The 18613-nt window shown below is 40.3% G+C and overlaps 1 protein-coding gene across 1 annotated transcript in view; it reads left to right on the top strand.

Moving 5' to 3' along the window:
- Positions 1-18613, top strand: part of PSTPIP2 (proline-serine-threonine phosphatase interacting protein 2) — a 64585-nt gene that overhangs the window by 13761 nt on the left and 32211 nt on the right. The window contains exon 2 of the mRNA XM_090285569.1: positions 16190-16290. Within this exon, the coding sequence (XP_090141695.1) occupies positions 16190-16290 (101 nt within the window). The remainder of the gene's footprint in view (positions 1-16189; positions 16291-18613) is intronic.

The raw sequence follows: 18613 nt of genomic DNA on the forward strand, positions 1-18613 counted from the left end.
ATTAAAAGTTTAAAAAAATTAATTGTTAAAGGAAAGTACACATGTTCAGACAGTAGAATAAAAGTAACAGGCCCGGAGGGACATGGACCAACCTGCAGGAAAGGGACCTTGCTACCTGCCTATGCCAAGGCCAAGGTTTTTCTTTAGAGTGCTGCACCAGGCTAGGGGATGAAGATTCAGGTCCAGGAAATACCTCACCCTCTCCTCCAGCTTCCACGTATGCTGGTGACAAGACCATCTTACTCACGGCAACCTCGCCTTACCACCTGGCCTGTAAACAGGGAGAACCACCTGCAGATACAATGGGTTCTTTGTTTTTAATTTTTATTGGTACTTTAAAAAAGCAGAAATATAACACATATGCATTGTAAAATAGAAAAATGATTCAGATGCATATATAGCAAAATATATATATATATATATATATATATATATATATATATACACAAAATATATATACAAAAATATACAAAAGGTCTTCCCTGAACATCTCAAATCCCAACCTCCCCAGGTAAATTATAGAGGAATTTTCTAGAGGATTTTCCATGTGTACCTCATTCTATACACACATACTTGTATAGCTAGCTGGTCCAAATAAGCTGTTGAAGAAGCATTTTATGATCCTGGTAAGGAATAGCAGGTTAGAAAGCCCTCCCTCTTCATAAGTCAGCACTTTTATATTTTTAAAAACATTTATTTATTTTTTAAAAGGCTTTATTTATTTACTTTAGGGAGAGGGGATGGGAGGGAGACAGAGAGGGACAGAAACATTGTTGTGTGAGAGAAACATTGCCCAACTGTGGACCTGGCCTGCAACCCAGGCATGTGCCCTGATTGGGTGACCTTTTGGTTCATAGTCTGGCACTCAATCCACTGAGCCACACCTGCCAGGGCAGCACTTTTGTATTTTTTAAAAAGCATGTAAATGGCAGTTATCTCTGGTTTTCTAGGTCCTAGATGATTTTGATGTTCTTTTGTGCTGAAGCTTTCATTGTAGAAGAATCAGATATTCTGTAAATTAAAAAAAAAATTGTAAGTGCTTCCCTATTATTAATATCTTGCATTAGTATGGTACATTTGTTACAATTGCTGCATCAATATGTATACATTATTATTAGCTGAAGTCTGTACTTTACATTAAAGTTCATTCTTTGCTTTCTGTGCATTTTGACAAATGCATAATGTCATGCACCCATCATTACGGTATCACACAGAACAGTTTCACTGACCTGAAAAATCCCCTATTCATCATTCCTTCCCAGCACCTGACCACTCAGCAGCCACTGACCTCATTTTTTACCACTGAATAATATTCCATAGTATGGATTTACCACAGTTTGTTTATCCATTCACCTATTGAAGGACATTTTGGTTGTTTTCAATTTGTGGCAGTTATGACAAACTGCTACACACAATCATGTGTCAGTTAGTGTGAACATAAATTTTCAACTTAATTTAGTTGAGATTTTGTTTTGATGACTGATATTTACTGATCTAGCTCAGTTGAAATGTCATTTTAACACATTTTACATCCAAGATGCCTGAATATCCTTTGTGCTAAAAATTCATGCAAGATGTTTATTGGCTCAAACTGGGTAAGAAATTAGCAAGTTAGAGAAAGAAACAAGGCAGTGGACTCAGATGAACTTGTACTGGAGAAAAACATCCTATTTCTAAAACTTGCGACATGCGTAAGTCTGAAATTTGAATATGAAAACATTCTCATTCTCAAAAGTTGTGTATAGGAAATACAGAAAATCCAAAATATACTGAACTTGTGGCTGGCTTCAGTGCAATTACAGCGGTGAAACTAAAAATAAACTAAATCTAAAGCTTAACTCAATTTAAATTGAACTTTGAAAAAAACCCATCAAGGACAACAAAAATTGTTAGTTTTATAGAGAGTCAGTAGGAACAAGTAGAAATCAGAGTCCCTGGCCTGGGCTGGTAACTCAGTGGGTTGGAGTGTCATCCCCATACCCCAAGGTTGCGGGATTGATTTGCCCATCAGGGCACACCCAAGAAGCAACCAATGAATGCATAAGTAAGTGGAGTAACACACCAATGTTTTTTTTTTCTCTCTCTCTCTCCCCCTTCCACCTCTGTCTAAAAATCAATAAATAAAAATTAAAAAAAGAAAAAAGAAACAGGAGTCACATATTGCAGAGATCAGAGAAGGCTGAATCACTGAGCCATGGAGAATGAGTAATTTCTGGAATAAAGAAATGGGTTACTTGCTTTTATTCCTCAGAACCAAAGTTAATCAGCCTGATGTGCAAATTTGGAGATTATTGCATTTATTTGAATGTTAGCAGTTAAGTAACACATTTTGCATTTATGTATTTCTATTCATGTTAAGAATATAGTGTGTGTGTGTGTGTGTAAGAGAGAGAGAGAGAGAGAGAGAGAGAGAGAGAGAGAGAAAGAGGGAGAGGGAAAGGGATAGAGACTTGATCATGCTGCAGGTGGATGGGTAAGGTTGAACATTAGCCAACTCTCAGAACAGTGACATCTTCTAAATCTTATCAGGGATAATCATCTTTCATAAAGCCACAATCTCACCATATACAATATAAGTTAATTTCTATTTAGTAAAATGTGAAGATGTTTATAGTTTTATGTACAGTTATGTTATAGGAATCCAAGCAGTTGAAATAGAAGTTGGCACTCGCAAATGTTCTGTGTGCTTCTTTCTAGACTTCTGTCTTTGCAGTTATACACAATGTAGCTATACATTTTCCTTAACAAATATGGGCTCAGTTATTATGGGCTCATCTATGCAATTTTCCTTTTTCTTGTAGGAATATATTGTGAGTATCTTTTTGTGTTACTATGTATAATTCTACTTTATTATAATCTTCAGTTTTCCACTGTATGGTTATCATAATTTATTTAAACAATACTTATTGCTAGATATTTAGGTTGTTTCCAGTTCTTGGTTATTGTTACACTTGTGTGTGTGTCTTCCCAGATTTATGAAGTTATTTATATAGGATAAATTGCTATTATTCAAAGGCTACATATTCAAAATTTTAATGGATATTGACAATTTGCCCTCCAAAAAGTTTGCACCAATATACAGTCCTGTAGTAGAATAATTCTTTGTACTATTTTGCCACATTTCTGTTAAACTAAAATTATTTTTAAGTTAAAAATATTAAAATTCACCATAACAGAAGGCACTCTATAAACAGAGAAAAAAGAAAAATGTCAAATTGAGTAGAAAGAGCAATAATATCTAATCAAGGATTAATGAGCACCTAAAATCAATCGTGTAAAGATGAACAACCAATTTTTTTCAAATAAGTAAGAGATATAAACAAAAAGTACTCTTAAAAAGAAAAACAAGCCCTGACTGGAGTGGCTCAGTTGGTTGGGCATCATCCTGCAAAGTGGAAGTTTGCTGGTTTGATTCCCGGTGAGAGCACCTGTCTGGGTTGCAGGCTTGGTTCCAGTAGGGGTGCAAAAGAGAGGCAACCAACCAATGTTTCTCTCTCACATTGGTGTTTCTCTCCCACTCTCCCTCCCGTCCCCTCGCTCTAAAAATAAATAAAATATTTAAATATATACTCATATATATCTACATATATACACATTCTATACTTCTTACATGTTTATGATTTCCATGTTTAGACATTTAATTACTCAGAGATATTTTAGAGTATGATGTTAGAAAGAGCTCTATATTTAACTTTTGGCAAAATGGAGTCATTGTCGCAATAACAATTATTGAATAAGCCATCTTTTGGTTTCTGATTTCAGATGCTTCCTTTATTATATATTAAATCTCCATATGTACATAAGGTCATCTCTGGAAAGCTGTTTGTATTTTATTTACTTGATTATCAATTATACATGGCAGTGGCATACTTTGCAAAGTTTTTGTTACTTTACACTTTTTTATATGGTAGGTAAGCCCTCACTCATTTATTTTTTAACATGTTATGGGCTATTTTCATTTATCTACTTTTCTAGGTGGGCTTTAGAATGAACTTAAATTTTAAAAAACTTTATTAGGATTTTGACTTTGATTGAAATTATTTTAGCTTCAGAGATTTATTTGGAGACAGTGAGATCTTTCCAACATTGGATTTTTCCATCTTGGACTAGAATGTATCTTTGTATTTTTGGTAATGTTTTATAGTTTTCTTTTAAAGAGGGTTATTAAGAGATTTTTATAGATTTTGTAGACACAGTGAATATAATTTTAAATTCCAAATTACATTTTTTAATGGTTATTGTTGACATTTAAGAAAACATTTGCTTTTAAAATATATTTAATTTTGTTCCCAGGTTTTCACTTGATATCTCTTGTTTCCTAAGTAGATACTTGTATCTTCTAGAAATACTGACAGTTTCTGATATTTTTGCTTCTGTCTGGAGTGAGAAGGTGGGAAAGCTGTTACTACCCTGGAAGTAACAGCTTTACTGGGAAGGGCATTTACAGGGCTTGACAAGTGTTCAGATCTCTTCTTCTTCTCTTTTCTTTCTTTCTTTCTTTCTTTTTCACTGTGGAAGCTTTGCTGGTGCTTAGGGACAGTTCTGGTTCGTGTCCTTGCTAGGAGCCTGCTGCAGGGTGAATCCTTACCAGATGCGGCTTTGGCACAAATGTCACGATCAGCAGCACTGTTTCCACCCTGAGTGGGGCAGGGCACTGGCCAGGTTCCCAGAGTCCTACAGACACCCTCCTGATGACCCCTGCGTGATTGCTTCAGTTTCAGCCCCTGCTGATTTGAGCTTGGGTTTTCTAGGGCTTTGTTGGGAAAGTCTGTGGATTTCTTCTCTGATTTGTGTGAGCTGGAATACTGGCTTCCAACCTCCCTTCATCTAGTCATCTGCTTTTTCTGTTACAGAAATTCCTTTAAATCTCCAGCTTCCTCATTGGGCCCTTCCCTATTTTCTGTTGTTCCTATGGATCATTTGTGATTTTAGTGGGGCCTGGGAACGGATGAGAGAGTGTTTGCATTGCACAGTTACTTTCTCAGGTTTTACTTGCCCTTCACGTATTTTCCGCTGAGTGGAGTTGCTTTGTTAGTTGGCCTGCTGACTGACTTGACAGGAGAGATGTTAGACGTGTGAAAATGTCAAATGTGGATCCTGGTTAGACAGAGCTGCGGTGTCCAAGTGAGGGCTCTAGGCAGTAAGGGGGGTCCTGTGGACTTGTAGAACAAGGCTGGAGTGGGACCTGGGGGACGGGTTTCATTCTTCGTTCCCAATCCACAGCCATTGTAGTGAGTTTGATTTTAGGTTTAAGTGAACATGGCTGAAAACACTGCTGGCAGTTTCCATATCCCTTATGTGGTATCTCTGACACATATCCAGCTGCTTTCTCAGATGACAACATACTTATTTTTGAATAGCTAACAGGCCACATTTATTTCACTGCCTCCAATGAAGAAATTTACATGGTCCAAATGCATACTTTTTTTGCTTTTTTCTTTATGTGGCCTGGTCTTGAAAAATTCAGTTGTGTCTTCCTTAATTCCTTTAGTTTGTGAAGCATTTGACCACCTCAAAGCACATTATCTCATTTGATCTTTCCAGTAATCCCTATTTTACAGTCTGATAATTTAACACTAAGAGAGACTGAGCTCTTATCCTGGGGGTGGCAGAATTGGGACTCAAACCGAAGTCTGGGTTTAAAGCCTGGATGTATCCTATCTTCAGTGGCAGGGAAATGGATTGACAAAAAGCTAGACGTGGTCCTTGTCCTCCAATCAGAGAGGCTGTGTGGTTGAGTGATTTAAGAATACAGATTTTAGTCTGTCTCAGAATACAGATTTTGATTCTCAGTTTTCTGTCCTATAAAATAAAGGTAATAGGTTTGTTATAAGAATTAAACAAGATATTCCTTGTAAAATACTTGGTATGCTGTTTGGAATACAGCAAGTATTCCATGTGTATTAGACCTATTTGTTAGGATCAATTAAGAATAATTAATCCATATTTGCTGATAAGGGGAGATGGATCCATTTGGTTTTACCTCTTTGGATGAAAGAGGTAGGAAAGCAAGTAGGAAAGAAAGATCAAGGGTAAGAGCATAGGGACATAAAATGAAGTCCTTGGTCTTCATCTCAAGTCTATTGTTGCCATATAGCTTTCAATAGATAACAGATATTTGGATATATTGTTAGTTGGGGGTTAAGTTCTTTCACTGTGGTTGGAGGCAGTTATAAGGAGAACTTCTCTTCCTAGTGTCTTATTTTCTCCAGCTGTAAAACATGGAAATCACTCCTGTCTCACTGTGTTTGGGGGAACATGCTGTGGCCCTCTAATGACAAATGCAACGCACTTCTGCATCAGATGCTCAGGGGTCAAACAATTTAGACTTCGTCTAAAATGCAAAATCAGCAGCCTCCTCTCTATTCCAGGGGGGCTCCCTGCTTCCAAAAGGCATCGATGACAATTTGCTTTTTTTTTTTTTTTACTCAGAATTGGAGGCTTTAAGATGAAAAGCAAACCATGCAGAGTCTTTCTTCTCTGCTCTCTTTTCCCTTGCCCTTTCCTAAGTTATTCTGTCACAGCTCCATTCTGCTGTTCTGTAGCTCCATGTGCATGTACCCTGCTTTCTTTTTGTAGCCAGCTACTCCTCTAGGCAGGGACCATGATTGCTCTTTGTCTCTTGTAATTTCTGTGGCAGCATTTCTCAAATGGCATTATAGTCACTTGGGGGGGGGGGCAGTGTGTGCGTGTAAGGTGGACATTTCCCCAGCCCAGCTTCAGACTCAGCTGGTCTGGGGTGAGGTCCAGAGGGTCTCATGTTTATGAATCTGGCACAGGTAGTCCTTGGAGCCCACTCCTGGAGAAATTGTGTGTAGCAGAGATCATGTGGTGTGGCCCTGAGACGCGGCCCAGAACCAGATGTGGGAATGCTCTGCGGCAGCACCTGGAATTCTGATGGAGGCTTTGGAGGCTGTGGGTACACGTTGCTTCCCCTTTGCCTCTCCACCTTCTGCCCAGAGGCCACGTGGTGGAAAAGGGGCCTGGAAACAAGTTCTCAGAGGCCTGGGCAGTAGGGCCTCAAGGGCCCATGTGATTTGACTGAATGAGTGAAACTGGCCTCGGGCATTAGAGTTGGTGGGCAGCTCAGGTAGACTTCTTCCTGCTGTGAACCGATACCCCACCTGCTCTGGACTGCCTGCTGGCGTGCTCATGACAAGACTTTTTATTATTCTTTGGCTCACACATCTGCTAGATGTGGCACAGATGTGCTCACTGCTGGATCTGCCAAGATTTTTGTCTTAAAAAAACTTAAGTGGCTTTATGGCTAGAGTACAAATCCCCTGATTAAAACTTGAATGCTCTTTACCTCTTTATAACTTGAGCATTATTAAGCTTTGCATTCTGGGTCTTTGGCAGGATTGCTGAGTGCCTGGATCTGCTTACCCCTTCTTTTTCATCTGGTGCCTCACCCAGGACTCCAAGACCAGGTCCATTTCCAAGGCTTAGCTTCTCTTATTCCTTCCAGGAACAGCCTCCCTTCCTCTGAATCCTAATCAGCTTTTTTTGTCCTTTAATGTTTTGAGGTCTAATTTATATAGGATGAAATATACAGATCAATGACTTCTAAAACTGCATACACCTGGACAATCCACACCTCTATAGAAAGATCTTGACAGGAATGTGGGTCACAGGAGTGTATGCATTTCCATATTCCAGGAAGTTCCCAAATGTCCACCCTTCCTGACTCAGGCAATCAGTGTCTTTATTTCTTTCACCATAGAAATAAATCCTATAGCTGCTTGCCTGTCCTACAATTTCATATAAATGGGATCATAGAGTAAATACCTTTTGCGGTTAACATCTTTCACTAGCATAATGTTTTTGCAATTTATTCATGTTATTTCATGTTAGTAGTTCTTTCCTTTTTATTGTTGTGTAGTATTCCATTGTATAAATAAACCACAAATTGTTTATCATTCACCAATTGTTAAGCATTTGGATTGTTTCCACTTTTTGGCTATCGTGAATAAAACTCCTATGAGCATTCTTGTACGAGTTATTTTTTTTTGTGTGTGTGTGGACATATATTTTCATTTCACGGGGTAAATGCTTATAAGTAGAACTTTAGGTCATAGAGTATGTGTATATGTAGCTTTTTGAGAAGTCACCATTTTCCAAAATGATTGTACCATTCTTACACTCCCATCAGCAATGCATGAGATTTCTGCTCATTCAACCTCCTTGCCTATGTTCAATATTGACTTTTTAATTTTAGCTGTTCTAGTGGGCATGAAGAAGATATCATTAATTTGAATTTCCCTGTGATGCTGAGCAACATTTCATGAACTTTGTGGCCAAAGGGATATCTTTTAGGAAGTATCTTTTTATGAAGTGTTTATGAAGTTCGAGTATTAAGCCCAGTTTTTATCGGGTTGCTTATACTTTTATTATATTGTTGGATTCTGGGTATAAGTCTTTTGACTGATATATGTATTGTGAATATTTTCTGCCGGCCTGGGGCTTACCATTTAATTTTCTTGTCAATTTCTCTGATGAGCAGAGGTTTTTAATATTGATGAAGTCCAATTTTTCAGTTTCTTTTTCTGTCAGAGTTCATGTTTTTGTGTCCTCTCTAAGAAATACCTCAAGTCTCAAAGGTATTTGTCTATGGATTTCTTTTGAAAACTTTATATTTTAGTTTTATATATATATATATATATATATATATATATATATATATATATATATATTTGAATCTATGATCCATCTCAAATTAACTTTATGTATGGAGTGAGGAATGAATGGAGGCTGTCTTCTTCTAAAGGTTTGTATAGTTGTTCCAGGACCATTTGCTAAAAAGACTGTCATTTCCACATTGAATGGTTTTGACATCTTTGTTGAAAGGCAGTTGATAAGTGAGTTTGTTTTTGGATTCCATTCTGTTCCATTGATCTACTGGTCTATCCTGAGATCAGTACCGTACTATTTTGATTAGTGTAACTTCATAGAACATTTTGAAGTCAGATGGTGTGAATTCTCCAGATTTTTCTTTTTTTAATTTGTTTTGTCTATTCTAGGTTCTTTGTAATTCTACATAAATTTTAGGCTAACTTGAAGTTTTCTATAGACAAGGCTTTTGGGATTTTAATGGGATCATGTTGAATTTATCGATTTGGAGAAAATTGGCATTTTAATATTTACTCCTTTGGTCCACAATCATGGTATAATCTACCTTTATTGAGGTCTTCTTTCATTTCTTTCAACAATGCTTTGTAATTTTCATGAAGAAATCTTGTATAACCTCCTAAGTATTTATTTCTTAATATTTTATATCTTTTATGCTATTGTAAAAGATGTTTCATTTTCTTCCCTCTGGTATGTAGAAATACAATTGATTTTTTTTTTAAATGTGGACTTTGTATCCTGAAACATTGTTAAATTTATTTATTAGTTCTAGTAATTTCTTTTTGTAAATTCCTAGGATTTCCTGTGTACACAATCATGCTCAACGCAAATGAAAGCAGTTTTACTCTTTCCCTTACAAGAAATATATGTGCCCTTTATTTCTGTTCCTTGCCTTATAGCCTTCTTATTAGGAAATAAGTGTTCAGTCTTTCATCATTAAGTAGGTTGTTAATTGTAGGTTTCTTGTAAATACCCTTTGTCAGAGTGAAGACATTGGTAATTTGTGGTTTTTTTCTTTTGTTTTTTGATCAAACTAGATATGGATTTATCAGTTGTATTAAACTTTTCAGAGGACTAACTTTTGGTTTCATGTATATTCTCTATTGTGTGTCCATTTCTATTTCACTGTTTTTCTCTCTTTTATTTCCTTCTGTCTACTTACTATAGATTTAATTTGTTCTTTTTCCAGCTCTGTCAAGTGAAAGCTTAGGTCATTATTTTCTTGTGTGAATCTTAGTCATCTCTTTTTCTCTTTTCTGATGGCCCCGGCTCATTCTCTTTTCTACTTCATTTATTGTGTTTTTTCTCTATACGGTCTTATATACTCTTTTAGTCTATAGTTTTCCTTGTGCATACACATTAGTCTTATGTCCGTGTCTTTTACTGAATCCCTAAATGAATGATAGGGTTCCTGACTGTCTACATTATGCTGGCTTTATAACCTCTTTAGTTCCTTATCTGTAGTTGATATACAATTAACAGATATTTCTCAAACAACATTGAGGTGGAAGCGACTGTGGGTGATGAAAGTTAGGTATAATTCAGATACTCTTTAAGAAGTTAAATAATTAAGAAAAAGATGTTACTAATAACAAAATAATGTATAATAAGAGCCAAATGAGATAACTAGGCATTAAACACTTGAGACGTTCAGAAGGAGAGGAGACTATCAGGTGAATTATTTGAGGAAGACTTCAGAGAGGAAATGGAATTTGAAATGGCTCTGAGACAGGGGTTGGATTTAAGTGAAGAGTAGGAGACTCCATTCCTACTGTTTGGAAAACATGGAAAAGCATGTGCAAAGGTCCTGGGGTAAAAATGTACACTGTTTGGAAGACAGGGAAGAGACCAGTGTGGGAAAGTTGGAGAAGAGACATAAGATATGTGCAGCCCTAGCCACTGTGGCTCAGTTGGTTGGAGCATCATCCCATAGACCAAAAGGTCATGCGTTCAACTCCCAGTCAGTGGACATGCCCAGGTTGTGGGATTGATCCCTGGTCCATGTGCCAGAGTGCATATGACAAGGCAACCAATCGATGTCTCTCTCTCTCTCTCCCCTCCCACCCCCACCTTTCTTTCTCACTCCTTTTCTTCCTCTCTAAAACCAATGAAAAAATGTCCTTGGGAGAGGATTAAAAAAATAAAATAAGTAAATAAAGAAAGAAAGATATAATGCGTGGAGGGCTCTGATTACCTAGTCAAGGGAAATGGGTTTGGCACCCTCACTCCTTTTTACTTTTTATTTTTTATATTTTATTGATTATGCTATTACAGTTGTCCTGATATTCTCCCCTTTGCCCTGCTTCCACCCAGCATCCCCCACTCCCTCAAGCTATCTTCCTACCATTGTTCATGTCCATGGGTCACCTGTATAAGTTCTCTGGGTACTCCATTTCCTATACTCTACTTAACATCCCATGGCTATCCTGTAACTCCTATTTGTACTTCTTAATCCCCTCACTTCTTCACCCATTCCCTCACACCCCCTCCCATCTGGCAGCGATCAGAACTCTCTCCATATCCATGATTCTGTCTCTGTTCTTGTTTGCTTAGTTTGCTTTTTAGATTCAATTGTTGATAGGTATGTGTTTATTGCCATTTTACTGTTCATAGTTTTGTTCTTTTTCTTAACATCTCATATAGTAATGGTTTGGTGATGATGAACTCCTTTAGTTTTTTCTTGTCTGGGAAGCTCTTTATCTTCCCTTTGATTCTAAATTATAGCTTTGCTAGGTAGGGCAATCTTGGCTGTAGTTCCCTTCTTTTCATGATTTTGAATATTTTTTGCCAGTCCCTTCTACCCTGAAAAGTTTCTTTTGAAAAATAAACTGACAGTCTTATTAGAACTCCCATTTAGGTAACTAACTTATTTTCTTTTGCTGCTTTTAAGATTCTCTCTTTATCTTTAAACTTTGGTATTTTAATTATGATGTGTCTTGGAGTGGGCCTCTTTGCATCCATGTTGTTTGGGACTCTCTGTGTTTCCTGGATTTGCATGACTATTTCCTTCACCAAATTAGGGAAGTTTTCTTTCATTATTTTTTCAAATAGATTTCTAATTTCTTGCTTTTTCTCTTCTCCTTCTGACACCCTTATGATGCAAATGTTGGATGTCTTAAAGTTGTTCCAGAGGCTGTTTATACTTTTCTCACTTTTTTGGGTTCTTTTTTCTTGTCCTGATTGGTTGTTGTTTGCTTCCTTCTTTTTCATGTCATTGAGTTGATTCTTGGCTTCATCCACTCTACTGTAATTTCCCTGCAAATTGTTCCTTATTTCAATTTGTGTATCCTTCGTTTCTGACTGGGTCTTTTTTATGCCATTGAGATCCTCACTAAGTTCCCTGAGCATCCTTATAACCAGTGTTTTGAACTCTGCATCTGATAAATTGCTTATCTCCATTTAGTGTAGCTCTTTTTCTGGAGTCTTGATCTGTTCTTTCATTTGGGCCATGTTTCTTTGTCTCTTTGTTTTGGCAGCCTCCCTGTGTTTGTTTCTATGTGTTAGGTAGAGCTGATGTGACACCATGTCTTGGTAGTGTGGCCTAGTGTAGTAGGTGCCCTGTAGGGTTCAGTAGCACAGCCTCCACTATAACCCAAGCTGGGTACTCAGAATGCACCCTTCGTGTGGGAAGAGTACACCCTCCTCTTGTAGTTGAGCCTTGGTTGCTGTTGGCAGATCAATGGGAGGGATTTACCCAGGCTAGTCAGCTGTAAGGATTGGCTGTGACCACTGATCACCAACCTTCGCCCTCCATGGAGGATCAGCTAAGCAGGGCAGCATGGTGGTGCTCCAATGTGGTCTGTAGCTGTCCACTGGGTGTTCTGGCCCTGGGGTTTCCAGGGTGGTTCATGCCAAGGTCAGCCTGCCCCTGTGTTTTGCCCAGGACCACCCGGCTTGAGCTATAACGCAATCTGAGATGACTGCTACTTGTGCTGGGTTTGGAGATTCCCAGGCAAAGCCAAGCTGTGAATCAAGGCTGACTGTTGCTAGTGGCGAGCCTGGGGCTCACTAAGGTCAGCTGTTGCTTGTTTGAGAGGATTTAGGAAGTTGGGAAGCATGATGCAAGACCAGGTATTCATATGGAAAAGCAGCTTGGGTGAACCCATAAGCTGGGTGAGGCAGAGTCTCTGGGGATCTTCAAGGCAGGTCAAACAATTTTACCCAGGATGATTTAGTCTCAAATATGCCACCAGCTTGCCAGCGCTATGGGGAGAGGGTTTAGAAAAAGGACAATGGTTGGTAATGATTTGTCTAACCTCCTGGTTGTCTAGTATTACTGATCTTAGAGAGGTATTTGTTGTTTTGATTTTTTTTCTTTTTTTTTTCAGTATCATAGCTTGTTGCTGCTTATAGTGTGCCTCTTAAGTAGATCTGCAATTAAGTGTATTCCTAAGCCCCCTACGATATGGTCTAATGCTAAAATACATGCTCAACAGCAAAATGAGCACTTCCGTATGAAACTGATCTCATAGAAATAAGATAGTTTAAACTAGCAGTGGGTAAACGATGAGGAACTCAAATGTTGGAAAAAGTTTAATGTCGGGTAATAGCTAATAAGCTTAGTAATCAATGTATATAAAAAGCTGTTGTTTCAGGAACTGAAGGAATGACCCACCCTGACTCCAGGAGACCATAAGCAGTTCTACTTTTGTGCCTCAGGAGGCCTGCAAGCCATCAAGATGGTATCTGAGCCACTGTACTCCAGGGTGAGAGACCACCGCCCAGGGCACAGATGAGAGAATGCTGCAGCTTTTATCTGATTAACATTTTCCCTGAATTCCAACCCTGTTACCTACACTTCTTTTCACCTTTAAAAAGGGTCCGTTTAAAATAGAATTTAGGATGGCCTGTTAGGGTACAAACCCGCTGTCTTTTCAGATCACCAACCATCTGAATAAAGCACCCATAAAGATTCAAAAAGAAAAAGAAGAAAAAAAAAAAAGAAAAAGGACAATGGCTTCTGCTTGCCTTGATACTAGACACTTCGGTTCTTCCCTGTATGCCCCTGGTGCCTTTAAAGATGCTACCTCAGTGCTGGATCTCAGAGGGAGTGAGTCTGAGTAGGTGATTCCATGTGTGGGTTCTTTAAGAGGAACTGCTTGGGGCTCCAGCAGTTCTTCCACCAACTCAATCCCACTGGTTTTTGCAGCCAGAAGTTGTGGGTACTTACCTTCTTCCTGGTACTCGTACCTTCATCTGGGGGCCTGGTGTGCGGCTGGGACTTCTTGCTCCCAAGATATCTCTCCCAAATTTTTACCTACCACATGTGGGTGAGGGACCAGCCCATTCCATCTTGTGCCCCTCCTACCAGTCAGGATGAATGTTGTTTCTTTAATTTCATAGTTGTCAGACTTCTATTCAACTCAATTTCTGTTCCAGCTGACGGTTACTCTATATTTTGGTTGTAATTTTGATATGGTTGTGCGAAGAGGTGAGCCATGCCTGCCTATGCCTCCATTTTGACTGGCAGTGGCACACCCACTTCTGATGGCAGATCTGTGATGCTATCTTGGAGCTCACATAGTATTCTTTTATACTTGGCCTGTGTTCTCTGAGTAATATAGACAGGGATTTCCAAGCCAGGTCCTCCACAGCTTTGAACTTGGACTTGGGAACTCTTTGTTTTCTCTTGGGGATTTCCTTTCTTGATTGCCTCTGTAAGCCAGTCAGTTCTCTGAAGCCACAATTCTGGCTTTTCTTAAGGTTGGTGGCTAGTTCGTTTGCAGAATACCCTGGTCTAGTTCTACTCCCCCTGTCTAACTTAAAGAGTCCACACACCCTTCAGTTAAAAAAAAAAGAAACCAACTTTTCCAAATGAATAAAACCCAAGTGTCATTCTCTGGGAAGATTAAAGCACTTCTGTCTACAAATCAACATTGATATTGACTCTTTGTACCTATTCATTCACTCAGGAGTCTGTCTTCATTGTTCTCTTCAAGTGCATGGGAACACAATAGGCATTCTCATCCTATAGAATTTTATTGTAGTTAAGCTGGATTTTTGGGGGTAGGATGTGCATGTGCAGGAGTGGTCCAAGATGCCGAAGAAGCCACAGGCACTTTGTAGTAACGCCGGGACAGCAGGCTACTTGGATGGGGGACCCCAAACAGCAAATTCAGAAGCTGGGCACTCTGAGAGCCCAGAGGAGAGAGAACTGGGGCTACTCAGAAGGTTTCCAGGCAACGTGGAAATGGAGGGGCTGGATTTGGATTCAGGAGGGGATAATGTGAGCATCATCTTAGAGTTACTACTGTGCACTGCATTTCAGGGGGCAGCAAGAAGCCTACCGGGCCAAGATGGAAGAGTGGGTGTATGAAGGGGGTGGATGGAGAAATGAAGCTTTGGTGCACGTCATATTTTAGGCCTCCAAGGCCTAAATCTATGCTCAAACAACAGCCAGGACCCATGGAATTAAATGTCTTTCTACCTTAGGTTTATCTATATGTCCACGTGTAAAATTTGTTATAACATTCTGTTTGTTAAAATGTAGTGTGAGTTACGGCCAGTTTTATTTCCAAACACCAAGTTGAAATCAACCTCAGACCTTGGTCCTGCTGGGTCTCTTTGGGACCCATGTGCTCAGCCAGGCCATGCCAAGGGGCAGCAAATGGAAGAGAGGAATTCTGCTTCTGCCTATCCAGGGCTGGGTAGAGAGGCATCTTCACATGTCCCTCATCCACACCTCAAGGCAGAGTTGCACGTCTCTCAGCTAACTGGGTACTGGGAAGGGATGGTCTGCCTTGGCTAGGCTTGGGGGTGGGGGAGCTCAAGGTCTCTGGACTCACCAGAGGCAGCCTAATCAACCTCCCCGAGTGACTGAAGTCTGAATCAAGCAACCTGTTGTAAGCATTTGGGGGTAGAAACCAGGAGGCCAGTTTACTTCATAGGGGACACTTAGGTGGATATCCTTTACAGTTCCCGATTCGTTGGTTTGGGGAGCTGAGGGGACTTTGAGTTTTAAAATGTACTGCATCTAGGCCTGGGCAGCTTCCTCCAACCTCAGAGCACTAGTAGAATAAAATAGGAATAAACTGCTCATTTTACATTAAAAAACAAACACACAAAAAACCCCTCCTTTCCCCTAAATTGGGGCCGGTGACCATGTGGAGCATGCTGGCTGCTGGGCTCCTCTCCATGCTTCCCAGTGGGAGGCCAGACTCTGTCTCTCCCTCCTGGGCCTGGCTCCTGGCTCAGAGCTGCTGGCCCTTTGCAGCAATGCCCGTGAGACTCACACAGGGCTTACTGACTAGGAGAAGAGAAGTTCGGGTCAGGCTCTCCTGCACCCTGTCCTGACCCTGAGCTGTCAGCTTTTGCATCCATGTCCCTCTCAGTCCTCTTTCACTTCCTTCCTGTTTTGTGGCCCTTCGGTTTCATAATTTTAGAAACTCTTCCAGAGTTACATGCATTCTTACTTCTTCTATTTTGTTCATTTTGATCGCCTATGTCGTGGAGGCAGCGTGTTTCAGGAACTTCCAACTGTGGGAGTCCCCGTCTCTTCAGGCCTCCGGGCTTCCTTCTGCACTGTCCCTGGTCTGACATAGTGCTGTTTCTTTTTCGTCAGAGTCCAGACATCCTCAGCACCATTGGCTACGACAACATCATCCAACATCTGAATAATGGCCGCAAGAACTGCAAGGAGTTCGAAGACTTTTTAAAGGAAAGGTACAAGCTGTCTCATCTCTGAAGACAGAGGGGAGGATAAAATGCTTCCACAGAAACAAGGAACAATTCACTACTTGTTTTTAGTGGTTCACAAGACCCTCAGCTGTAGGTTACAGAATGTTCCCCAAGACGCAGATATCTCTGTCCTAAAGTTCTTAGAGACCAGTTGGAGAGATAAGATTTATGAAAGAAACAGCAAGCAAAATATAATAGAACATTCAGTTGTGTGACATGGATGACACTGAGAGACCTCCTGGAGAGAGGGATTGTGGAGGACTGGCAAAAAAAAAAAAAAGAGAGAGAGAGAGAGAGAGAGAGAGTGTGTGTGTGTGTGTGTGAGAGAGAGAGAGAGTGAGCTTCATGGAGGAGGAGATCCTTGAGCATTTGATAGCTGGAGAGGACTCAGATATCTTGGGGGGGTGGAGGGAAAGCTTGGAAATAAGAATGGGCGTGACCCATGTGAGTGGGAGGCAGAGCATGATTCAGGGAGCACTGGGGGTCAGGGAGCAGTGACAAAGATGTGGGGACAGGTCAGGGCCCTCCAGATGGCAGTGGGGTTTTGTGGTGGTGGGGGGACTGGCATGCTTTAGAGGATTTTCTTTCCTTCTTTTTTTCTTTTTAATGGATAAGATTTTCTTTTTAAATTTCAGTTTTAAATGGAGTGGTTTAATTTTACAGAAATCTCACTCATCTGGAACACTCCTTTGTGATTCTGGATGAGGGAGTGCCTTAGGGGAAATTTTGGCCTAAGATCCAGGTTGTTGCCAGGCTCCAAACTAATTAACTGCTTGTGTTTGTCAGGCAGTGAGTCAGAGAGTCATAACCTGGAGGTGCAGACATCAAAGTGTCTTCGATCAAGTCTCTTTATTTTCTACTCAAGAGACCATTAGGCAACATTGAGCTCACACTGATCCCATCCTCGGATGGTGAGGCCTCTCTCTGTGAACTGATTCAAAGGTCCCAGGGCAGCTGGACCACTGCCCCACTGTGCATCTCAGGAGGGGCGGACGGAGAGGAGTCTGTCCACTGGCAGAATCCATTAATTTGTTCACTGTGCCTCCTTTGAGGGAACAACCTCCCTCTTCTACCCAAGCTGGTTGTCTGTGGGGGCACCAAATTACAGTTTTCCTTTCTCATGACAGACCCTGGAGGTGGGTTTTCTTCCTTCTTCAACAGAGCTGACAAAGGAGCAAGCAATCGAGTCCCACAACTGTGCGGGAGATAGAGACTACAGAACTCTCCTTGCTTTTATGTTCCTGCTCCAGTTAGGGCTTTTATCCATTTCCCCCCGGGAAGGAAGTAGCCTTGCCATACATCCATAAAGGAGGTTTTGGCTAATGTCTAAAGCTCCTGCTGCCCAGGCTGGCCTGTCCCAGAGTCCCCTGGGATGGTGGTGTAAATCAGTGGTGTCCACATTTTAAGAAATGTAACCCTCAGTAAGAAATACATGTTACACTGCCACCCAGTATACACATACAGAAGACAAAAGTTTAAGAAAACATTACTACCCTATGACTTTAGTCAATTCTATTTAATTAAAAATTGCTGGTCCTAAGCTATTGACTTCCCTAATAGGTCATGACCCCCGCATTGAAAAACACAAGTCAACATAGAACCCAAAAGATCTCACTTTTAAAATGTTTCACAAAAATATATGGGAAAGGCCCTGGATGGTGTGGCTTAGTTGGTTGGAGCATTATCCCATAGTTCAAAAGATCATGGGTTTGATTACTGGTCAGGGCACAAGCCTCGGTTGTGGGTTTGGTCCTCGGTTAGGGTGCATATGAGAAGCAACTGATTGGTGTTTCTCTCCCTCTCTTCCTCCCTCCCTTTCCTCTCTCTAAAATCAATAAGCATGTCCTCAGTTGAAGATAAAAATATATATGTATATATGTACGAGAAAGAGGGAGAAATATATGCAAATTAAAAATGACTAAATATTTATACTGTATTTCTAGTATATGGTCATTTTTCTCCAGGAGTTTCATAGCAAAAGAAACCAGTCCCGTGTGCTCTGATTTTGAGGAAGAATCTGCTCGCATCAGGTCTGCGGGTCAGATATGTATGTATGCCCTGAGTGTGGGGATTTGAGATCCCTGAGCAAGTGGCCTGCCTGGTCTTTGGCTTCCTTTCCTGGTGGTGCACTTACTAGAAGGCAGCTGCTGTCACTGGGAAGAGAGCATGTGCTCCTCCCGCTACGTCCTGTTCAGGGATTGTTTGTGTGAAGAAGTGCAGTCCTTTCAGGTCCTGGGGTCTGCTGAGTCTGGGCCAAGGTCTGATGTTGCTGAAATGTGCTCCTTGGCTCTTTGATCATTATTTTACT

The sequence above is a fragment of the Furipterus horrens genome, unplaced genomic scaffold, assembly GCF_987537825.1.
Source record: "Furipterus horrens unplaced genomic scaffold, mFurHor1.1.pri manual_scaffold_8, whole genome shotgun sequence".
In the NCBI taxonomy this organism is placed as follows: Eukaryota; Metazoa; Chordata; class Mammalia; order Chiroptera; family Furipteridae; genus Furipterus; species Furipterus horrens.